General features: G+C 42.1%; 2 protein-coding genes across 3 annotated transcripts in view; both read left to right on the forward strand.

Moving 5' to 3' along the window:
- Nucleotides 1-2,344, forward strand: part of NEDD4 (neural precursor cell expressed, developmentally down-regulated 4, E3 ubiquitin protein ligase) — a 54,317-nt gene extending 51,973 nt beyond the window's left edge. For both annotated transcript variants that reach the window (XM_017827544.1, XM_017827543.1), the window contains 2 exons: nt 337-409; nt 487-2,344. In XM_017827544.1, coding sequence (XP_017683033.1) covers nt 337-409; nt 487-589 — 176 coding nt within the window. In that variant the 3' untranslated portion in view covers nt 590-2,344. The remainder of the gene's footprint in view (nt 1-336; nt 410-486) is intronic.
- A 12,018-nt stretch (nt 2,345-14,362) lies between these two features.
- Nucleotides 14,363-24,840, forward strand: part of PRTG (protogenin) — a 78,408-nt gene continuing 67,930 nt past the window's right edge. Inside the window, 2 exon segments of the mRNA XM_017827453.1 lie at nt 14,363-14,429; nt 15,038-15,340. Of these exon segments, the coding sequence (XP_017682942.1) occupies nt 14,363-14,429; nt 15,038-15,340 (370 nt within the window).

The raw sequence follows: 24,840 nt of genomic DNA on the forward strand, positions 1-24,840 counted from the left end.
TGGTGATAAACATGTATAATTTTTTACATGCAAAATTTATACAGCATAAAATTTTCTTCTCCGTAAAATTTTCAATGCCAACTACTATGCATATGCTTAGACTTCTCAGCTTAAGCTGTAAAAGTCTCTTGAAATTAAGGTATAGCAAGCAATAATTAAAATACAAGTGATTTTGGATTATTGACAGTTACTGAGTATAGATTGATTCGATTCGTATAGATAGCTCCTACTAATCTCAGAATTAGATTACAAAGAACCAAAATACTTATTAATTTGAATTTCTGATTATAAAAGGATCTCATAACAGAGTGAAAATTGATGTATTCTTTCCTGCAGGTTCAAATGGACCACAGTTGTTCACAGTTGAACAGTGGGGTACCCCTGAAAAGCTGCCAAGAGCTCATACCTGGTGAGTATTTAATTTAAATAAATCATGACCTTTAGTAAGAGTGATAAAACACTTAAGAGTTCTCATCTGTTTTTCAGCTTTAATCGCTTGGATTTGCCTCCATACGACTCATTTGAAGATTTATGGGATAAACTTCTTCTAGCGATTGAAAACACTCAGGGTTTTGATGGGGTTGATTAAGACACAGAAATGATATAGGTCCAGTGCTGCAATTTCATTTTAAGGGTTTACAAACAAAGCTGACTTTTCCAGGGACTACCATTGTATTTAGTCACATGGCTATTGAACCTTCATAGTATCACATGTAAAATAAGTAAGTATTAAAAATTCACTAACTTTTGAAAATGTATTTTGTCATTTCCACAGTTTTCCGTACTTTGCTAATAAATACAATATACACATTGGATGGGCCAGTGCCAAGTTAAGTCAAAAACTAAAATGTTTTTAAGCAGTTGCCTCTTGTACAATGTTTGAGACTGTCCTGCAGTAAACTACTGAAGTAAAGCTGTGAAGAAATCTTTGCAGAGGGTTTAAATTTGAATTGCTGCTTTAAGAGGAACAGCTGAAATTGTTAAACTGTTTTTAAAAAAAACCCAACCAAACAAAAAAAAAAAACAAACACCAAACCCAACAAACTTCATATAATGCAATATCATAGTCTGTGCTGCTTCAGGCTGTTTGCAACAGATCTGCTCTAAGCACTTTACAATTCAGCATATTAGGTAAAACATTGGAAAGCATTTGTTTGCATTATCAGCCATCAGTTTGCAGAACGTTGACTTGCTGACACATTTGTTAGATTTCTGTTTCTAACTTGCTTCTGTTAAAACAGTGTAACAAACCCAAGATTTTTATACAAAACAGATAATCAGCATAATTCTGAGTTTTAATGAGAAATTATATCCATTTTTTGTTTGAATTTGTATACTGATGTTGGTTTATTGAGTGTTCATCACTTTTTTTGATAAATTTGTAGTTCAACGATGGATAATATTTTCAATTCAGCCTTTTGCAACAAATCAATCTTAAAGTGGAATTTGTATGGATATCACTCAGTATTAGTTACTGATAGTTAGAGGCCTTTATTATCCATTCTTGCAGTATTGCACTACATAACAATAAAGAACATGTTTACAGGGTTTTCTGGGCCAAATTCAGCGGTCTGTTGTGTGCAAACTTCTCTGAACTGCATGGAGGTCATGCACACGTGATCAGGTGCAGAATTTGGTTCTGTGATATGTTTACAGGTTGCTAGTTTCTACAGCTGCATTTTTATATTTTTTTCTCCTCTGTTAGTCTAGAAACCAAATTTGTTAATACAGTATAACCAAAGTCATAACCAACAATGTGCAATTTATTGTAGATCAACTTGTCGTATAAATATGAGTTTGATTTCTTTTGTAAATGTGGGTATTTTTTGTATTAATGTTAACACTTTCTTTGAGCAAGTGCTGGTTAAAATGATTAGCAAAGTTGGTTCTAAAAGAAAAAAATTGGTTTATCTACCTGGCTTGCTCAAATTTTAACATTTTATTATGATGCCAATTAACATTTTATTGTGATCTGAGGAAATGACAGTACCTAGCTTTGGCCAGCAAATTTCTGTTAGTCACAGTCTTTATAAATATGCAAGAAGAAAGTGTAGCACATCTCTCTCTGAAGATATGTAAATTATGTAACAAATGTTAATGGGTCTTAAGGGATATTTAAAATCCCACTTTTGTTTTATTCTTTGACTAAGTCATTAGGACTGAGAATATTACATGTAAATAAAGGTAACTTATACAAATTTCCCAAATCTATATGCAGTTTTGTAAAACGTGAATGATATATATCAGTAAATCTGTATAGATTTGAATGTAGCAGGTTTTGTTGCATACTTTAAAGTATAAAATAAGGATCCTGAGAGCAGTAAATAAAAGTTTATTCTAATAAGTTGTGATTCAGTTCTTTGAAGTACAAATCAGTCTTGAAATAGCAAGAATTGAGGAATTTTAGTACTCCTGCTTTTGTACAGGTGCACCCCTGTGTTGGGGTTTCTCCCCGACCCCCCTTGGGCCCTTCCCAGCACCTGGGGTGGGCAGGGCAGTGCCATGAGCTGCTGGCACAACGGGGTTACATGTGTTAGGATGGTGTGAAACCTCTGGGAAACTTTTCAAGGGCTCAACTTCTCTGGGAAGTCAGACCTTCGATAAGGATGGTGGCGACCTTTATTTGTGTATTGATTATTACTGTTCTACAGTTAATGGTGTTTCTGAGTAAATAGCTACGATGCTGTCGAAGAAGTGAACTTATTTAGCCTGAAAAAGGTGTAAAGTGTATAGATTAACCTCAACAAAGACTTGCAGTGTAAACTGTTCCTGAATCAAAGGTTTTCTTAGACTGCTGTGGGTGAGGCTTTCTTAGGTTTTTAGTCTGTGTCACTAATTTGGTTTGGTTTGGTAAGGGTTTTGGTAAGAAATCGTCTTTCTCTAAAATTTCTCCTTTACTCCAAAGGTTATCATATATGTGGAAGTGCTGTCCCATCTGGTGTTAGGGAAATGAGACTTCAGGCACAAACAAGACACATTCAACACTGACTTGGAGGTTTGAGGCACTGGGGGATGTGGTTTTTTCATTCAAAGTTCATTTCTCTCAGTAGACAGGTTTTTAGGTTGGGTGTTAATTTGTATCAAGTCTCTCAAGGTGATGCAGGTGATTTGATTCTTCGACGTTTTTGCTGCATCATGAGGCAGAGCTGTGGGTTAAGAGGAAGTTAAAAACAATAATTTCTTTAAAGTGCAACTGAGTCTTCACTTACGCTTCTTGAAGGACACATGACTTAAATTCTTTTTAATTACTATTAATAAGTCACATCTGTAGCATATTAAACAGATTTTTTTTTTTTTACTAGAGACTGGGTTGAGTACTTATGCATCAAACCCAGGCAAAATATATGAGTGTAAACTGCTCGTTTTCCTTTTCTATTCTATTGTTTCATACATAAACTTACTTTCTAAGCTGCCTGGTGCCTTGACATTTGATTTGTTCTGTAAATCCATAGCACAGTTTGGTGCTATTTCACTAATTGATGTCGTCTTTACAGAAATCTGCACTTGTCTCCTTGAAATCCACAGCTGCCTTTGGCACACTGTCAATGTGAAATGTGTCCTGGATCAGCACAGATTTCCTTTTCTTTTTTCTTGTGTACTTTTTTTGGTGCAACTTTGGCATTACTTAGCAAATATATGATACTCATCAATTCTCTAGGGTAGGAATTACATCATTGCAATGGTAACATGCTAAAACACACATGAAGCACTTAAAACTGAATATGTGTAGTTTTTTCATTTTACTAATTTCTTCTGGTCAAAAATAATGTCACTTGTTAGGAGACCAAACTCTTCTGTCTGTTGTTTCTCTTGTTTTTCATGTGTGTTTTCCTTTCTGTTTCTCATTAGTTTGTTGTGGGGGTTTTTCACATAGGGCCTTATTTTTTTTTTTTTTTCTATGAGATTCTCCTTTTTTTTCAGGCAGTTTGTTTATTTTAATATGTCTCCCCTTTTAATCAGCTATTTCTTTAAAGGAATCAATGTGCAGTTCTTGTGATGTGAACCGAGAGGAGCTCACTTATTCATCTGCAGTTCAACCACCACCACCACCCCATACTTGTAGTGTCATAGAAGCATGTTATTGAAACATCTATATATTTAAAAGGCAAACAACACCTACTGTCTTCCATGGTTTTAAACGGGAATTCAGCATTTAATAGCTGCCAGGTTGCTCTGCAGCATCACAGAATCAGTAGGAGATGCAAGCACAAGCTTTGGTACTCTTACACTAAATCATTTTTCTTTGAAGTGGAGACTTAATTGCTTTTTCTCTGTGGAACATATATCATTAGCACGCTAATCAGAATACAAACAGCTCACAAAGGGGATAATGAGGGAGAACTTCCATGTAATGCTTGGTTTATGTCCACGTGATTCTGTAGAAAAATGTTTTGTTTGCTGAGCTGTCCTTAATTTGAGGTTTCTTGCTTAATGAGACTTCAAACAAATTTTGCATTGTAGGTTTCAGGTTTTCATCCCAGAGAGAGGCTTGGGATTTCGGGCAGGGGGGAGGCCAGTCTGCTTGGAAAACCTTGAACAGACACTGAGTAAGTGAGCCTGCCTCTTGAGGAAAGACAGATAAGGCAGCCTTCCGAAATGTGACAGAATGGAAAACTTTCTGTTGAAATACACCAGTCTAAAAACATACATCACAATTTGTTTTTCTATACCCTTTTGAGTTTAATTTAACGGAAAATGTTTTCATAATTGTCTGATATTTTCTACAAGCTGAAATATTTCTGATTGGGGGTTTTGTTTTGAGGGCTGGGAAGCCTGACCTTTCAGAGGCTGTGAACACACATGTCCTCCTATGCACTACTGCTTGGGAGTATGCAAAATGCTAAAGGTTTAAATCAAATTGCCCTGAGGACTGCTTACTGACCTTTTGAATGCAAAGCTGTCAAAATCTTCAACTAGACATCAGCTAGAGAAGAACACTTTAGGCAGATCAATGCAAATAGAAAACAATGTAGTTTTGACTTTGTGTAATTCCTAGTTAGTGAGAAACAGTTCCTGTGCTGCAAGAGCTGCTGGAAACAAACCCGTACTGCCAAGGAGCCGCTGTGAGTAACATGTAATAGTTTGCTTTTCAGGGAAAACCCTTTATAATCTACTTAAGAAATTAAAAGTTTTCATTAATTGCCAAATCCTGATATAGTTATCTGAGCAGGATGCTTCATTGACTTCAAAGGGATTTTTGTCCACATAAGGAATGCAGGGTCAGGCCCTTAACTAGTGATAACTTTCTTCAGTGGGTTGTCAGATATGACAAACTATACCACTTTAATAGAAGTTACCCTGGCCAGACCATGTCATCCCTTTGTCTGGAAAATCTGCTTTCTTCCTTTGCCCAAGTAATGGAGTTTCTATATAGAAGAGATTACAAATTACTCTCTAGCTGAAGTCATGTTTTCTGTGAATATTTTCTTTACTTTGAATAGCTCCAACACATTATTTTCTAGTTATGATACATTCTATAATAAATTCAGTTTCAGAAAATGTTTGATGGAGTTACGAGCCCCCTGTTATATGTATTCCTGCCCAGCAATTAGTTGTCCATCCTTAACAGATTTATTCCTAGTTAGTTGTTCAGGCACTATTGCTTACTGTAATGCAGAGTTTTAAACAAATGCCTCTCTTTCCATGTAGACGACAGAAATGGACCAAAAACTAGGGGGCTGAGAGGCTGTTCATTCCTTTGTTGGGTCTTAATCCTATGGTTACAGGTATCCTGTGCAAGAAGTATTAATCAATCATGTATATCCTATATCCTGTGCTGAAGACTGGCAGAATAATTACTTCTCAGGTTAGTAAAAAGTAATTATCTGTGCTTTATCAGGATATTACAAGTGCTCTTCGTAGTATAATTAGAAGTTAGCTATCAAAACGTGAGGTGCTGCTTCATCCAAGGCAAAAATAATAAAATTGAGCTCTATTAACATGTAGCTAAAAATTCCTATTTTACAAAATAATTAATTTTGCTTTTCTTCACACTGAGAATTCAAAGTCTGACTGTAAACCGTTCTAAGATCAAACTTTCATTTCTAGAAACGTAATTGTGTGAAGGTAAGAGGCAAAGTTGAAATTTTGCACACTTAGATAAACCTGAATTAGAAAAGTGAAAACCATTTCAGTCATGTAAATGCATTTTTTTAGTGGAAAAAGTCTAGTGGACTCTTAAGGTGCAAACAGGCTGGATCAGTTGATCTCTCACTGTAGAAAAAAATTAATCCTGATCAGGCTGTATCTAATTGAAGACTGAGCAGCGAAATCTGTTGCTCTGGGGCTGCAGCTGCAGCAGGGCTGGGCTGTGGGGAGCTGAGCTGCAGGATGTGACTCGGGATGTCCTGCTCCAGAGGTGTTAACGGGGGGCGGGGGGCCTGCAGCTCACTCAGGATGCCTTGGAAAGGGCATTTGTCCATCTCTGCCCTTCCTGAAGCCAAGAGGAATTTTAATACTCAGGCAGATTTGGTCTGCTGTCTGCATGGTGAAGGTTTTCTCCAGTTAGGCCAAAACATCTCTCAGTGCTGCAGCACCTTGGTGAGGCTGAATGGGATGCTGCCCCAGCCACTCCAGGTGGGATTTCCACTCAGTGACATGCACTGGTTGGGTCCTCAGCTGAGCACATTGGGACAATTTAACTCACTGACTTGTCATGCACCCCCCCCAACCCCCCCCACATACTTTAGTTATTTAGGATGAATATTCTGGTATGTATTCCATATGTGTACTATTTAAACAATACATGTTCTGCCATGTGCTACCGTTTGCCACTGTGATCTTATAGAGGTATCTGAGCATAAATGACAGCAACATGTTATTCAGCATTTAGCAAATGTAATCCCAGGCTAATGAATAGCTGGATAACAGCACAGCTGAAACCAAGTTATACTATGAGCAGCTTTAACTGCTAGTTGGTCTCCTGATGTATTATGCAGGCACATCTGTGTATGCCATATACTAAATTGAACCAGGGAACTTATTCCAGGGGGGGAAAAAATTGGTTTTTACCCTGCAAGTTATTTCCATCAGGATTTATTCTCTGATTCCTTGCATGGCCACACAAGCTCTTTGCATCTTCCAGTGCCTATGCTGGGTTGGCATTAAATGCTGAACTGCATCAAACTGAGGGTGCCTGTGGATGTGCTTCCAGCAGAGCCTCTGATCTCCTCCTCCTGCTCTGGTACACCTGGGCAGGGGCCAGGTAGAGATGGGAGCCAGGTTAGTGACAATGCAGGGCAGGGGGGAGTTGGGGTGGGCTGCTCTGATTCCCCACAGTCCCCTGGGCTGCACAGGACACTATGATCCAGCCATGTCTCCTTCAGATCCTGCCCAGCACTGGGCAGACAGCTCTTCTAGAGCCTTTAAAAGAGGAGAAACCCCCATGGGCTCCCAAGTGACTCCCGAAGCCCAGCTGAGATAAAACCCCAGCGACTGCAGCTGATGGAGGGAGTCATTTGGGCATCAAAAGAAATCCCCCCTGCACTGCCCAGCTTTTGGCTCCCCTCAGTTCACCCCCCCTCGGCTCTCTCCTTGCACCGGGGTGTTGCCTTTAGCGGGTCAGCCCGAATTCTTGGTAAAGTTTTGGTGCAAGTCACAGCTTCGTGTGGCCCTTCAAACATCCCAGTCTCATCCCCAAAGCCATGTTGTGCACGGGGGCGTTTGCAGACCGAGCCTGTGTGCATGTGAGGGGGAGGAGGTGCTGGGAACATGCCTTGAAGGCTTCAAATCTGTTTATCTTCACACTCCTGAGAGGCGATCGCTCTCCCGTGACAGGGCAGTGCACTGGAGGGAGCTGCGCTGGCAGCGCTGAGATAAACCGATGGGGCACAGGCTGCTTTGGCCAAGTGGCCTCTCCCTGACCAGCAATTCCTTATGTCTCTGTGAGATGAAATGGGACAAGAGCAGCAGGAAGCCTCCTCCAATCCTTCTTTTTAATAGTTCCTTGGGATAAATTGTAGATAAGAGGAGAGACCACACTGTTAACAGGCTGAGAATGCAAATACAAAGGAAAGGGCTGCAATCTTTCACAGCAAAAATAAATAGGTATCTGTAGCATGGTGTATTCAGAGTATGTCCAAATGCTAGCTAGCCTCTGACTTGCATTGTTTTTCATTTATTTTATTTCCAATATTCGTTTCCTCATTGCAAACATAGAGAGGAAAAGAGGAAGAAATTATTTGCCTGTTTCCTGTTGTAACAGCAGAATGAAGGTAACTTATACAGGGATGAAAGGAGACCATATTTCATGCCTGTTGCTAAACAAATAGCTGCAGAACAGTGGGTTTGTCATGATAAGCATGACAGACTCTAACAAAAAGCTGCCTCTGAGAGATTCCTTTGTAGATTCAAACATAGAGAGTGGTAACCTAGGAGACATTTTCTTTCTGTTCAGTTATTCTTGGTCCGATACTTATTGTATCGACCCAGAGTATAAACACTTTGATTAATGGAAGATAACATCAGACTACAGTACTGCAGCATTTCCAGGATTTTGTTTGTTTCTGTATTGGGGAAAAGGTTGAGAGAGGGGACTGCACTGAGCCAATTAAAAAATATATACATTGCAAATGCAGTTTATGGGGCAGCTCTTCTCCACCTGCTGGCTGTTCCCGCGCCTCACTGCAGTTTCTACATATGCATAAACCCTTAATTAAGTTATTCTGTGTGTCTCAGTGTGCAGATTCCAGCTGCTGCTGCCAGTCTGCTGTCACCTCAGTCCCAAGCCAGCTGAGTGCTGAGGACTTTCCTCCCAGGAGTGCTGAGCACCCCTGAGCTCAGAGGAAGTAAACAGTGCTCAGGTCCTTGTTTGAGAGCCCAAGGTGGCATGGCAGAAGTGTGCAGGCTTCTTGGCCTGGGAAACATTCCCGGTGGTTTGGCTGATCGGAGCCACTGTCCCATGCTATTGCCATACCTTCAGCTGCATGTGGCAACCCTGTTGTTTCTGCACCTAAGAGCCAGGCTAGGGAGATAAACCAGGAGAAAACAAGTTCTACTGAAAAACAGAAAGGACTGTCGGCAGATTGTGTCCAGAGAAGCTCACTGCAGGCAGAGGAGCATCAGCTGTGGTGCGAAGGCCAGAAGAGAGAGCTTGAAGCTGTGGTAAATCCAAACTCCACACCAAAAGGTCTTTACACTGTATGTAAGGGCAAGAGTGCCTCTGGAATCAGGTATGGCCCTTTCTCTGTAGCTGTAGCTGGGTGGTTTGTTAAAAGTACCAACAAGACCTGATGGCTTGCATCTGGGAAACAGCAGACTGACTGACTGACCAAAAATACTTAGGTATTTTTCACAGCTTTGTGCTGTGCAGGAAGTTGGCATGGAAGAATGAGGGAATGTACTTTGCCAGATCCCTGTGAAGTTGCTCTTCCACACTGCCTGTGGTTACCTCCAGCAGAAGGGAAGGATGTTGGGGTGTTGTCTTTCTCCTGCTGAAATCCATGGCAAGGGTTCTTCTTCATTCTGGTGTGATGAGCCTTCAGGGGTGGGGGCAAACACCTGGAGGCTGCCTCTGGGGCACTCTAGAACAACCCAGCCAAGGTGCACCCCGTGATTTGGGCCAGTGGAGCACTATTGTGGAAGGTGGCTGGAAGGAGGAAAAAATGCTAGTGTAGCAAATTATTGTACTCCTTCCACTTTGGTGTTTGTTGGTTTATAACCAGATGAGATTTGTGTTAAAATCCCTTTGTCAAGGTGTGCTTTTCCTGTACAGGAAGGCTCCCTGGAGAGAAAGTTCATTAGCATCCCAAGGGCTCAGACCAAAGTATGTTTGCCCATCTGCTCGTGGAAGGAGTGAATCTCCTTTGAGAAGGCAATGGAGATGGTAACTGTACACAGGTTCAAAATGAAGCAAGAATCTACTAAGTGACCAAATGTGCCGAAAGTCAACATTTGTATGGTGGGTCTTAATAGACTTAGTGTATGTAACACACTGAAAATCTGTGAATACAGTTGTAATTGGGCTGGGAGTTTGGCATGAGAAACAAGAAAGTGTCTAAACATGCTTATAGTGACACCAGATCAAAAACACTCAGAGCAAGAACTGTAAAGACAAAAGAGGCTTCCCTGAGAAGGAGAGTTAATGACACCCTGCCAGGAGAGCAGCGTCGTGGCAGCCCCTCAGCTTGGCTTTGAGGACGACTGTCTGAAGGCAGAGCTGCCTGGTGCAAATTGCTGTAATTCCCCTGCAGTTAATGGGTTTCTGGCAATTACCCCTGCTCTCAGCCTGCCCTGGAAAAGCACTGCAGCTCCAATACTGCTGCAGCCACGCTGAGCTGCCCCGGTGATGGTACCTCTCCTCCACCCTAGGTGTCTGTAGCTTCAGCTTACTTCACAGCAGCAGTGACACCTGGCAGACCCTGCCAGCAGGGTGAGGTGGCACTGGTAGCAGGGTGAGGTGGCACTGGTAGCAGGGTGAGGTGGCACTGGTAGCAGGGAAGGGCTGAGCCTGTGGGAGGAGACCAGGATGATGATTATATGTCGGTTTGAAAATGGATTTGGGCTCCAGGACCCTACCACCACCTCTTGTAGGCTACAGCTAATTGAGGATAGTGTTGTGATTGCACATATGCCAACGGGGATGCTCATACTGCTATAAACAGCTCTCTTCCCAGCTCTCCTGTTTCCCACCCGGGGTGTTTGTCCCCATGCTTTTCTGTGCCACGACACTATGGTGTTAGAGCAGGGCTATGTGAAGCCAAACCTGGAGAATGGATCTTGTGGGCAAAGCAACTTTCTCATCTCTGAGCTTGTTAGATCAGGTGGGACATGGCAGCACATGGGAGTTTGTGGCCATGCCAAACACCATCCCTGCTGCTGTGACAGCTTCTCCCAGACCACAGGGACAAGAGAACTAACATGGTGCTATTCTTTTTCTCAGATAGGGATGAAATGCTGAAAGGTATATAAATTGTCTAAGAAATACTTTATTCTAACTTGGGAAGAAACTGCATTCTCCACCCTGGGCTTGTGGCTGCAGCGATCTTATAAATACAGAGTTCACCTTGTGAAGCTTGAGTTACAAGTGAATTTTCAGCTTCTTTCCTTTTCCTGAGGCTGCTGTGTTCCATCCCAGGGAAGACTCCTGCCTACCAGTTTACTTTCTAGAGATGTTGGTAACATTTTAGATGAAATGACACCATGGTCATGAGATTTCATTCATTTGGAAAATCCCTCTCTGGTTCATAATGGTACCAAAATTCTGGATTTTATAGCCCCAGCCCAGTTTATTAGTCCTGGATGGACTACCAGTTGCCTTTACACACAGGCAGAAGAGCATGGAGAAAAGCCCAGAGTTAGATCTGTTCATGTCAATCAGATTTTTTAAATCTTTCTTTTCAGGAAACATATAAACTGGTCTGGCCAGGGCTGAGGCTGAAATGCAGCACAAGGTAAATCAGGTTATTTACAGACAGCAACCTGGACAGCATGCTGTTATTCGAGCTGTTGGTAGCACTTCAAAGAGAGCTCTTACTAGTGATTTGGGTTTTAAGACATTGAGGAGCTGACTGCTCAAGTATTACAAGTCATTATTTCTTTAAAAGATGTGTGCAGCTTGTTTGCAGACCCAAAAATCTAAGAGAAAGCATAGAGAAGGGTTTACATGGATCTGAAAAGAACCATAAAAACTGGGGCAGTTTGCACAGCCAAAAATACAGATTGAATCAAGCAAAAATAGTCTATGTTGGTGACAGAAGAAAAATTGCTGCCCTGCAGCAAAGTAGGCATAGCTTTGTTTATATTGGCTGGCAACATCTTGTACTCCTGGACTGCCTTTCTGGCTTTCTCAAGGTAATGCTTCTGAGATGGTTGGCCAAGTAGATAGCTGTGTTCATTGGCTGCATATTTACTAACAAGATGTATTTGACAAAGTTGCAACTGGCAGTGCCTTTGAACTGTGGTTCAATGACTTTATCAGCTCAGTATGAATTTAGATATGTTATCACAAGTCTGCACTATCTTTAACCCAATTAATTACTGGAAAATGTGTTAAAATAATGAATTCTGACAAATTAAATGGGGAGAGTTTATGCTTATCTAGTTACTGAACTGCTTAATTCTAATAGGGATTTTATGACTTGTTTTGTTAAACAGAAATGTGCAAATGAAAATACTGGTATTTGTAGCTGCCCAGACTCAGGCACAGGGAGTGCTCCACTGGGAGGCAGTTCCTTTGTTAAGCCACTGAAGACAAATATTGCATTTGATCTCATGAGGCAAAAACTCCTACTGGGACCGTGTAGTCCAAGGAGACAGTAAAGAGGTTTCCCCATCACTCCAGAATAGACATGAGCACAGAGGACACAGCTAATGCAAACCAGTCCACAAGTAGGACAGGACTACAACTTGCTCTGTCTCTGTTGGCTTTTTTTGTCCCCTCTTCCACTGAGACCAGCTCTTTCTTGAAAAAGGGCTGGTTAATTGAGCAAGGAGGGGTAGTGTCCAGTGCTGGGCAGTACAGCTCAGCCACCCACTCATGCCTGCAGGAAGCAGTGAAAAGATCTGCAGGGAAATTACATCTACCCAGGGACGGTCCCAGCCACTCCACTAAATGACCAAAGCACACAGCTTAGAAATGTTACCAGGTACTGCATTCCCTGTGGTTGTGTTTGTCTTCTAGATGTGCTGAGGTCATGTAGGAAATCTCAAACTCAGGTCACACTGGTGAACCAGAATTTAGCAGGAGAGAGTACAGTACTAGCAAGAGCTGCAGATGGAAGTTGTGAATTTGCCACAAGAAAGAATGAACATTTAATCATTAATGCTCAAAAATAATATAAACAAAATTGCTTGTAGGTGATACCTTTTTTTTTCATAGCTCACACTTTTCCAACTAAACGAATTAAAACACCGAGGAAAATCGAAAAGTACTGGGTCAGGTGGATCCTGTTGCTGTATTTGGTCCTACGTGCATTGCAGTCCTGCTCTGCAAAGTGACTGTGAAACTGCCTGGTTGCCTTTTGGGTAAGTGCTTTGCATGTAAATCAAATATTTCCTAATTACCTTTCCTGAAAACTCCAGCTAAGATCAGAACAAGATGAATTCTTCTGCTCAGGTATTTTTGACAAGTGAGGAAGGTGATGTAGGTCAGACTATGGCTTACGTCACATTTTGGTAGTTCTGATTTTCTCCCAAAGACCCTCAGAGGAGTCACTGACTAAGGCTATAGCCAGTCCCGGTGATGATGCAGCAGAAGGGACCGGTTTGGCTGCCAGCTCCCGACTCAGTGAGCTTTGCAGCGCTGGCAGGAACAAAAAGCAGTAAAAACTTGCCTGTCACTGAAGTCAGCAGCTCTCACAATGAATGCAAACAGGGGGCAAATCTGCTGAGTAAGAAGATGCCTTCCTACGTGGTATCTTTAGAAACTAGAACTCTAAACAGACAAAAGAGCTTAGAAATCACTGGCTGCAAACATGGAGTAAAATCAGGGGTGAAACTGAAAGCTTAAATGATAGCGGCAGCATTTGATGGTATCTCCCCATCCACATTACCCAGAGGGTGGTGAAGCATGATTCTCAAGCCATACGTTTGCAGTTTAGGTTGCATTTTGGCAAGCTAGTTTGGACTTGAGGCAGAGGTAAACTTAAGGCTCTTTTTGAGGAGGCAAGTAAAGAAAAGCTCATCCGCGGCAGCACAGCGCTGTCCTGCGTGGCCATCTGGAGCTGCTTTTATCGGGGCTGTAGGAAGGGGTTAGTGAGAACCACTGACATAATCGGCTTCTCATTTCTTACGAAGCCCATCCTCACGTTCGAATATTTGCCTGCGTGTGTGGGGAAAGCCAGTTTCACCTGGGCGTGAGGGTGCTCTGGCACTCCTGGACACCGCTGCATCCGCACCGGATATTGCGGGGTTCAGCGCGCGGGGAGGCACCGGTTCGGTGCTCGGGATGGGCAGCCCTGGTTTTGGCACGGCCGGGTCTGGCCAAGCGCACATGTTGCCGATGCTCGGGGAAGGCACGGCCAGCAAAGAGCTCCTGCCCGGCTGGAGGGGCTCGGCGCCGGGGAGCTGCCGTCGGGTCCCGGTGCTGTCCGGGAGAAGCCACATCTCGGGGACCGTGCTCGGCCCAGATGGCGCCGGCTCCCACAGCCCCTCGTGCTCGTGGTCGGCCGGTCCCACCGCCCCCCGCTCCGGGGCATTGTCCGCCGCGACCCCCCGCCCCGCGGCCCGCCCCGTCCACCGCCATCCCTCCCTCCCCTCCCTCCCTCCTCCACCCGGCCCTGCCCCTCGCCCCTCTCATCCCCAAAGGCCAATGGAGACGGGATGCGGAGAGTAGGGCCGGGACGGGCGCGCCGGGGCCGCTCCGTCCGTGCGCAGTCTCCTCCCCTCGGGCGCTGACCGGTGTGTGTGGGGCGGCCGGCGGGGCATGTCCGCCGCGTCCCGCTGAATGGCGCCGCTGCTGCTGCTGCCGCTGCTGCTGCTGCCGCTGCCAGGTGAGCCCGGCCGAACCATTGTCCGACCGAGCCCCGGGGCCGCCGCACGTGGCTTTATTTACCCCGCGTTTGCCCGGCGGGACCGGCCGGGGAGGGAGCGGGAACCGGCACCGGCCCCGCGCTTTGTTCGCGCCGCGCAGACGGGGCGGGAGGAGCGCCGGGGGGACCCTCCGCGCTCCGGCGAGGGGCTTTGGCTGACGATTCCTTGTAAGATCAACCTTTTTACGACGCGCCCCGCTCCGGCTCCTTTGGCAGCCTTGTAAAATCAGCGAGCGGCCGCACCTGCCCGGCCGCCCCTCCGCTGCGGGTCCCCGCGGGGGCATCGCCCGGGCCGCGGCGATGCTGAGGGCGCTGGTTCTCCGGGGCACAGCGCGTTTGAAATAGAGCGGGCAAACACCGGGGCGTTTTACAGCCCGATAGCTCCGCGCTGCTTGGAGTCAGCACCAAGTTTGCCGGGAGTTGTCCGAGTTCGGAGCGTGTGTTAGCGAGAGCTTTGCCTCGTGCCGCGAGGATGACTCGCGGCTCGCAGTGCGCTTGGTAACTTGCACGTCTCTGTTTACACGTCTATCCTTACAGGCAAAATGTTTTTTTCTTCCTCTCTCTCTCAGGAGTGTGGTGCTTTAGTGAACTGTTTTTTGCGAAAGAGCCTCAGGACGTTACTGTCTCAAGGAAGGATCCGGTGGTTTTAGACTGCCAAGCCCGTGGTGAAGCTCCTATAACTATTACATGGCTGAAAAATGGAGGCAAAGTATCTGAAAATGAACGGATCTACACTTTATCCAATGGTTCGTTGTATATCAGTGAGGTGGAAGGAAAAAAAGGAGAGCTGTCTGATGAAGGATTTTACCAGTGTTTAGCTTTGAACAAATATGGGGCCATTCTCAGCCAAAAAAGCCACCTCACTCTAGCAAGTAAGTCCCAGCTCTTGTTTATTAACCTGCTCATGAGTTTGTGATGGCAATTCCCTGAACAGCACACAACAATCTATCATATTGATTATGTACCTGAAAAGTTAAAGTATAAAAGTACAGAGCAATTCTGTAGAAACTTTGTTTCTTTTTCAATGTTTAAAGAGTATGAGAAAAACGTACGGTGGTCCTTGATGTGGCAGGAGAGGCTCTGCCACCTGTGAGGCCTCTTGAGCAGTGGTGCCTCGTGTGGGTGGCTCGTGGGTGTCACCAATCTCGGGAGCAGGTGGTGATGCAGAATTATGCTGACAATGGGCTACAGAAGTCATGGGTCTTGTTTCCCAGGTGCTGTTCTGGCAGCCTTACAAGGGTTATCTTCAAATCTGATTAAAAAAAAAATCTAAAAAATTCCTTGTTCAGTAGCTTGATGTGTTGTTCCATCTTGGGGCAGGGCAGAATGATTAATATAGATGTCTATCTTTGCGAGAGAAAAGAGGGGAAAGGTTTTCTGGGCAACTGTGAGGCTTATATTACTAAGGCCTTGCTTTTCTGGCACGTGTGTTCAGCCAAGCAGATGTGGGTGCTGTCCCTTTTGGGCCTGCTGTGTGGTTCCACTAGGAAGTGAGAGTCACATTTCTAGGGTGACTCCCTACTGCTGGATCAATGGTGAAGGAAATAGTTGTGTCTGAGTGCCTTTATGGCTTTAACAGTCTGACCCCGGGTGTTTGTTACCCTCTGTTTTCTTACCATCTTTAAACGTATTGAGCAAGAGATGTGTGTCAGGAACTGAATCCTGTGCCTCCTTCCATGGCAGCACAGAGCTTTGCCACTAGACTGCTACAACACTATCACCTTTTGCTTCCCAAAAGTACGTGGGAATGTACCTTTCAAAGAAAAGTAAATTTTCTCAAAGTAAAGAAAACTTCCATTTCAAAGAAAGTATAACACAGAGAGTACACAGTTTATGTAGTCTTCTCATGTTCCCTCTATAATAGGACTTAACTGATGAACTTAATCTAATAGGAAAAGACTTCCTTTGACCTCTTCGACCCTGTTCTTAGTAGCAAGTTGCACAAAACTGTGGTGCTGGTACCTTTGTGGAAACTTCACATTAGTTGTAAGTTGTAGCTTTTCCTAAATTCAACCTGTGACTAGTTAATACAATTGGTACATTAGCTTACATTAAAAAATGCGTGATTGTTGACATTTCTTAGATTTTTCTGTGTGCTTCTGAACTGATTGTAAAAACTGTCCATAAGATACCCCAGGAAGGTGTGAAAAACCTTGTTCAGTGAGCCAGAACATTGGGCCATTCAAAACCAGCCTGGAAGCAGGTGGCTCCAAGTAAGTGATGAGTTTTCATGTGCTGTAAGAATGCGAAACTCTGAACTCTCGATTTCAAAAACCTGCCTACTTATTTCATTGTGTCATGGCATGTCACTCACATACAGGATTGACAGACCGAGCAATACTTGGGGACTTTCGGTGAAATGGTGAAACATGTATTAATATTTTTGACATTTAAATTCTCATATCACTATGTTTCAAAGTGTCAGCACCATTAATAATTAGACTGAAGAAAACTCTTCTTAAGAGGAAGGGGTTTTTTTTTTTGTTGTTAACCAACATAAAGCTAAGCAGTGGCTGATGGATTTTGTGTGTAGCACTGGAAAATTCAGGGCCACTTTAAATCAGAGACATTGCAGGATGAGCTCTTTGCTCACTATCAGAGAACTTCTGGAATAGTACAGAGTGCTATGTAGCACAGCATAGTAATGCAGTGGTAATATCTGATTTTATTCAGATAGTGCTGCACTTCTGTAAATATTTATTTCTTGGGTGTGCATTATTTCACCAGAAAGATAGTTTGATTTTTGTTTTGTTAATTTTCTCTTGTGAACCAATAGATTACATGCTGTGGAGTGAGACTCTTGTTTTGCAGCCCTTTTTCCCCCCTTCCTCTGCTCCTCTGTAGGACTGTGACAAAAGGCTTCTTTTTCTTCTTTGAATACTTGAAAGGTTTTCTATGGCTGTTGGAGAAAACTGGAAGAGATAGCGGATCCATAATGATCACAGTAGGTGTTGTTGACTTAGTGATTAAGTGGTTAACTAGTGGTCAAACATGAAGTTATCCTATGGAGCAGTCTCTTCTCTTTAGTCAAGCACCGATCTGACCGGTTTCAGAATGTCATCTTTACTGTAAAGCTGTGAAATTAGGCAGTAGTTTGTATGGTTATAATTTGAAGCCCATAACACATATGCAAAATTAGTTTTCTCTCTCATTTTCACAGTGTTTCTGCCTATCATGAGTTGATTGAACTTTGCTGACATTTTAAGTGAAATAAATGAAAGCCTTGTGGTGCATTTTGTAGCCTTATAATTTTGTTTAGAAGCAGTTGCTGCAAAGGCAAGTTACCTTGTGGTCAGGGTACAGAAGGAACTATACATATTAAACAGGGAGAGAATAGGCATTAAATGGGCATTCTTTCTTTGGAGGAAAAAAGCAAATGCTCTCTTCAGTTACTGGTAGCAGCAGGGTGCGAGGATGTTCTTTTACTTTGCCTGGTCAGAGGTTTTGCCAATAAGCTTATCTTTTGCTTCAGAATTGTAATGTTTAGTGTTGCATTTGGAAATCAAAAAGTTTAATCTGTCCAAGAGTTTAAGATCTGAACACACAAGGAGATCAGGTCTTGGTTTCTAAAGTTAGAAACTGGAAGCTGAAGGTTGCACTCTTGGCTAGAATCCCATTATTCATGTGCAAATTAAGAATTCACAGGGTTAAAAGGTTAGAAACTGGCCAGGATGAGGTTTACCCTTGTGATAAAGAGCAGATGACCCTCATTCATTGGCCAAAGCTTTCATGTAGCTCCTCTGCAAAGTTAGTGATTGCCATGAATTGTTCTTGAGGAATGCAGAAATTCAAATGTGAGCAGGCCTTTCCTTAAGTGTCACTATGGAGCCTTATCTCCTGAGCACATCAGAGTAGGTCTGCAGGGACAGGGTTCCTCCCCAGAGGCCCCAAGGCTTTGCTTTCCTGTTGTTCATCCATGCACAAAAGAATTTGACTAATTTAGGGCTTTTTTTTTGTGAGATCCCCCTACTTTTTAAAAGGAAACTGTGGTGCTGAGGTAGTGCTTAGGTAAAACTAAATATTAGTTTGAGTACATGCTTGTAGTTGCTTCCAAAGCAGGTTGATTGATGTGGGGGGAAAGGAGGAGGTCCTGTGTGCTTCTTTGTGAGGCTACACGTGGGGGTAAAGTGATAATAGTCAAGAATATGACTTACTCAAAATTCAACTTACTGCTGCCACTGCTACTGAGAGGTCTCTTTTAATGGAATATAAGAGGAATGTAGACAGTGGAGAAAGTTCTTTTTGTATGACTTCGAATCAGCCAAAAGAAAACAAGCTGAGATTTTTGTATTCCTGCATTTTTAAATTGTGACAATTTAACCACAGTTAACTAAGATCCTGTCTAAAAATAAAACTTAAATTTCCAATAAGACAGTATTAAGGAAAAATGGAGAAAGTGGATCATGTTCTGAAGGCAGTAATTCAGTGTAGTGATTGGACAGGATGCTCATTGTTTATTTCCTTTTCACAAAAAAGTGGAAATGGAAGTCTTAAGATGGTTGGATGGTATATAAACAACATTCCTAGATAACCCTTTCTCCTCTCCTAACTTGGCTGAATTGACTTTAACGTTTGTGAATTACAAGAAATGTACAGGTTTCTACATTTCACAAGAGTGAAAGGTTATGCAAGCAGAAGGTTTTTGGGAACATGCTCCTGGAGGAAACTGTGTGTGCTCACTGCACTGCAGTTTGTGAAACACTGGGCCCTTTACACATTGCAGGCTATACTTTGGGGAAAACTCAGAATTTTGTTTATCTGCTGTAGCAGTGATGTGACTGCTGGTCCCACTCTCCTGCCAATAATTGATTATATTTATGTTTTTATAGCCTAATAACATCTTTTGCTCTGCTTTTAAATATTTCCACTAAAGAGTGCATCCAACTGAGCCTTGTTCTGTGCTGTGACAATCATGTTTTCTTGGCAGTTCCAGCTGTTTGTTCCCACTTTTGCATTGTGCTGTTCCTTGTGTGGGCACAGCTGCATGTGTGGCTAACTGAACAGGGAACTGAGCTGGGTTAAAATAATAGAGTTAACCCAAAAGATGGTGTTTAACCCAAATGAGTTCCCTGATATGGTTTGTCTTGGAGCCACTCACAGTGATTGCACTGATGTAACTGAGAGGACTGATGTGGAGGTGGGAAGGCTTAGTGGGGACAGCAGAAGGCTGCTGAAATGTCAGTACGTTTGAATTCCAGTATTTAAGGCAGGACGATGAGGCTCAGTGTCTTAGTTAGCAATGTCACTTGATAACAGTGAAGAAGAACAGTAAGATTTTTGTTCTTTAGCTGAAATATCCTGAAGAAACAAGAAAACTGGGAAATATTTTCCTTCTTAACTATTCTCATTGTGGGATTTTCCTCTAGAACTCCCCCAGGCATCTTTTGACCCCCTGAAGCCCCACAGCACTTTTACAGAAGACACTGTCAGCATCCTTTTAAGATATAACCACTAGTTCCTTTTTTTCTCTTCTTTTTTTTTTTTGGTACTTTCAGCAGTGACTGCTCTGCACTTGTAAGAGCTCTTCCACAGACTAAAGGATGGGCTTTTATATTGTTATCAGGATAAAAAGAAATATATATATATAAAACTTTGTTCAGTGCACACAAACACTGTTTGTTTCCACTGCCACCTTACTTGAGAAGTGAGCTTTTTATGGGTTTCCTCAACACCCCATTTTCAAATTTGTGTCAAGCATAACGCCAAACTGAGGTGTTCCCTGCCTTTGCTTTTCTTCCTAGCTAGTAAGACCAAAGCTGTTGGGATTTTTACGAGTTTTTATCACCGTAACTTAATGTATAAAGTTTTTACCAGCTTTTTTTTTGAAAGAATGCTCAATCTTTTTGGCAATGTACTCTGTAGCTAATAAAACCTTCACCTACATGAGAAATGTTGAAGGGAAACACAGTACCGTGCTAGGTGTTGTTCAGAGCTATGACTATAAGCACTCAGTTCTTACCTGCTGCAAGTTGTGTGTGTGATGTGTCCACTAACCTGTGGGGATTTCTTTTCTACTTGTGAAGCAATGTATGGCAGCAAAAGATGCTGCTCTGTTCCTGCGGTGTGGTGCTCCCCCCCACTGCTCCCTTTCTTCCCCCTCCCTCTTTCTCTGCATTTCTTGGTGTAGAAATTGTTGAAAGGGCATTCAATAAGGCCCCCTTTTGTCAGCCAGCTCTGATTATCCTAAAGAAAAGGATCTCACTCTGAGCAGTTGTTTGCCTAGAGACTTGTTGTCACGTCTTCACAATTTAACAGCTGTGGCTATTGATGGTGTGCAGAACAATTTAAGGCAATGACAAAAGAGAATCTTGGAGGAAGAATTTAAAAGTTACTAAGCTTTTTCCTACAGAAATATGGTCATATCCATTGTTGGACAATTTGTGCTTAGTTTTTGTTTGTTTTTCTCAGGATTTTTTCCACATTTTATCTCCAAAATTGTGGACATAATCTTTTGTTTAGTTTTGCATTGTTTTGGGTTTTTTGGATTTTTTTTTTCTTCATCAATAGGCCCAGCTGTTAAATTGGGATTGATTACTTCCAGTCTTTATAACTGGTAATCACCACCTAAGTGAAAAAGTAATCAACAATGTCAGGACTCCACATTTTGTTGAGTAAGTGTGGTTTGTATGGTCAGCATTAGTTACCAGGGTCAACCTCTAGGTAGCTTTTAAGCAGCAGCATTTTAAACAGCATCTACATTTTAAAGTTGATTGTTTCAGCAATTGAGTTAGAGGTAGGAAAAAAAATTGCACTACATGATTTGTGCTGGGAGTTAGAAATCGATCTGGCAGCCTTCCAAAACCTACTTCTGTAGTGGAAACAATTTTTGGTTGTATGGATTAAATAGTTACTTTGTAAAGATGTAAACAGCAGACTTAGGAAGGAGATGGTTGTGGAACCACCTGAGTGTGGATGGTTTGTCTGTGACTTACTGTATGGAATTATTATAAGCTCTTCTGGTTTTTCTGTATGTAAAATTTTGGAGGGAGGTGGCCTTCCTAATTTATTAGAGGAAAATATAAATAAACATTACTAGACAGATTTTTTTTTCTGCTGCTTTTACTTTGTTTCATCACTCTCAGTAATAATTCTGTGGGTTTTTTCTTTTTTTTTTTTTTTAATGAAATCAAATTTGATCTTCTTAGGTGAGGGGAAGTCTTTTTAGTTTTAACAACATGAATACTCACAAAGGCAAAATAATCTGAGTGGCATCTGGATAATACAGTTGGCACCTCGAGGCCCCGTTCAAAGTGCTTGTTTCTCAGGTGCCCATCTCTTGCACTTCTGGTAGGGGGTTTCTGATACATGACTGCATCTGCAGCCTAGGGAAATAGTATCCTCCCCCCCAGAGGCACACAGGTCTGCTGTGTGCTCCTGAAGTTCTCTTAGATTCTTAGTATGATAACCCAAAAATGACAGGATGTGCAATCTTTTACTTTATGGGGTAAAGATTTCAGGGTTCCTGAGTCTTTCTGTGCCACTATTGCAGTGAACAACTTTTAGAACTCCCACTGTGGTGAGGGTATTTTCTGAGTTTGGCTGATGAGAAAGCTGTAAATTTTGCAATAGTTAAGCTTGAGGAAGTTACATTTACTTCTAGGCTGAACATTGTAGCCATTGTGGTAGTATTCAGTGACTACCCTCTTATTTGCTGGATGTCAGAGCAGTAGAATGCAATGTGAGAAATGAAATACTGAAAATTAACTTGTTATAAAAAACATAGAAATGCTGATAACAAGCTTTTATCAGAATTTAATCATTTGAGGCAAAAGTTGCCATGTACCAAGGTATTGCTTCACCAACCCTGGCAGGGTTACTGGGGACTAAGCTACTGGGGAGGAAGTCAGCAAAGAGTGCTGTTATCTAACCTTCTGTAATCGTGGTTCTTGCATTCATACCTGCATAAAATGATTTCCTCCTCTGACTAAAGGGATGAGAATACACTCATTCCCATAAACTCTTTGAAAATGATCTTATGACGTTGTTTTTTCTGCATGTAGGCAAAGTTTTGAGGAAAGGAATGACCCCTGGAACACAAAACGGACAATAGTGATCAACACTTTTCCTCTCGGGACTTTACAGTTACATTTTGACTCCTATTTTACCAATTTTTTTTTCAGTGGTGGAATACCACTGAGTAAATTACACTTTCAGCCTTTGAGAACAACCAAGTTTGAAAGCAGTGTCTGCCACCTGAGCCCTGGTAAAGTTCTCCTGGACAGCAAGGTCTGAGATGGTTGTTGTTTTAGAATGGTGACAGCAATGTTTTGTGAAAAGCATGACTCTAACCCTCTAGAGAGGATCTCTGATATATTTTCCCATCTAGAGAATCTTAGGAAGAAAACTTCCTATGTACTGACTGATGTCAGGGGACTGCTGGTGGGTTGGGTTTTGTCTCAGAACACTGCAATTCACTGTATCTATGTTCAGATGTGGAACGTCTTTGCCAAGCCCATGTTTTAAGCAGGTGCTGGAATGGGCAACAGATTCCATTCTGTGCAAGGTTTTCTGAGTTGCAGCTTTAGGTGGGACAAATACCATGTTTTAGAAAGGAGAAAAGAGGTTTTCTTTAGCTGCAGGCTATTCTGAGTGGTACATTGATGGCAAAACAGCAAAACTTATCCTAGTCCCCTACCCTCAGAACATGCTAAAATTAGGATTTTGAATTTATTAATAGCAATAATTTATCTTATAGAAGTATGTGTAATGGAAATTTACTCTTTAACTCTGAGGCACAGTAGCTGAATTTTGAAATCATTTGCTTATGAGAGTGAGCCTTAAAAGAAATAATTACCTGATTGACCAGGCATAAGAGGTACGTGAAAGTCATTACAAGCATTAAAAGTGTCATCTGGTGTTCTTTTAATACATAGCTGGGGGCAGCTAAACTAAGTCTTTACAGGTTGTGGTGTATGTCTTGTATATAGTCATGGATGAATGTTGGAAACTGGAGGGGGTTCTGTGAGCAGAAGCAACTCTGTATCTTCAGATTGGATTTTTAGTGTCTTCAGATAATAATCCTGGTTGCATAGATTGCTTGCGTTCTTTGTTCTCATTTCAGGAGATCAGAATTTCTTGTGTAAAACCTTTATGGTTTTTTTTGGTTTTTTTTTTGGCTCTCCTTTGAGCCATTTCAGATTAAAGACAAAATGAAATAAAATAAGTTTAGATGAACAACTTGCATCTCAGCCTTTGCAGCATGAGCTTCTCCTGTGAAGCAACAGTGTTCCATCTTCTCCCTCTAAAATCATAGAAGTCCTCTATCAGCAGATTTTACAAAGAGGGTTGGTCAGTTCTTTTAAGCTGTACTGAGAGTAATTCTCTTTCTGGACACCTTAAAACAGAGAGGAAAACGTATCAAATAAAAGAGCTTTTCATTTATTTGCTCTGTTCTAACATTCAAAATTCTCTCATCTTTGTCCTCTCCCATGTTCCCATTCTTTTCTCTTTCTCACCAGGTGCAGGCTGGTTTTGCTGCATTTAGTTAGTTTTTGTTTTTTCCTTTTCTGTTACAAATTGTCACATATGTGGTATATCATTGCTTCGGATCTGCAAAACTGCTTCTGGTGACCCCTGCTTGCTTATTCCTGCTTGATCACTGGAAGGAGGTGCTGTTTTCCAGTGGAGCTTATTTTCACAGCTGTGGCAGAGGAGGGAAGTGTCATGAGATACTTTAAGGTCAGTTTTGACCCCAAATTTAGATGAGGTAAAAATGATTCGACCAGAAGTATAATATCTTGTCTCAGGTGGTCTGTCTGTCACTTAAATCATATAATAATTATGATGAAGAAAAAGCTATTTTGATAGCCATCACAGTAATGTGATGGCTATCAAACAGCTCAGTGTTACACAGTATTGTTTTTTGTTTTACAACCTGTTACAACTGGAAGTTATCAAATAAGCCATTATCTTTCAAAGAAACTTTTAAAATTTATCTTAAAGTCTTCGACCATGCAGAAGAATTTTAAATGCTTACTCCTGCTTGTACAATCTTCAACATACTAATAAATTGTTAGGTCACTTATCAGCAAACTAACTGGTGTAAATTATTAAATTACCATTTCACTGTCCACATGAAGATCTCTAGTAAAACCTCTAATAAGTGTAACATGTGCCTCAGGCAGAGCTGTGCATTATGTATGTTCTTTGTAACGAGAATTCGTTGACTTTATGAAGCCATTGACAGACATTTATCATTTTGTTCATTAAACTTGTCTGTGACATCCGGTAAATTGATGTTAACTGGAAATATTCTCTGGGAGTTCTGGCACGACTCTGTCATTTTGCCTGAGGAGAGAAACTTTGTACATAGTGTGTCCCAAATTACAAGGGTGAGACTTCCTTCCCCCACCTCCTCTCCAAAAGCCTAAGT

Source organism: Lepidothrix coronata, unplaced genomic scaffold, assembly GCF_001604755.1.
Source record: "Lepidothrix coronata isolate B3197 unplaced genomic scaffold, Lepidothrix_coronata-1.0 Scaffold140, whole genome shotgun sequence".
NCBI classification, from domain to species: Eukaryota; Metazoa; Chordata; class Aves; order Passeriformes; family Pipridae; genus Lepidothrix; species Lepidothrix coronata.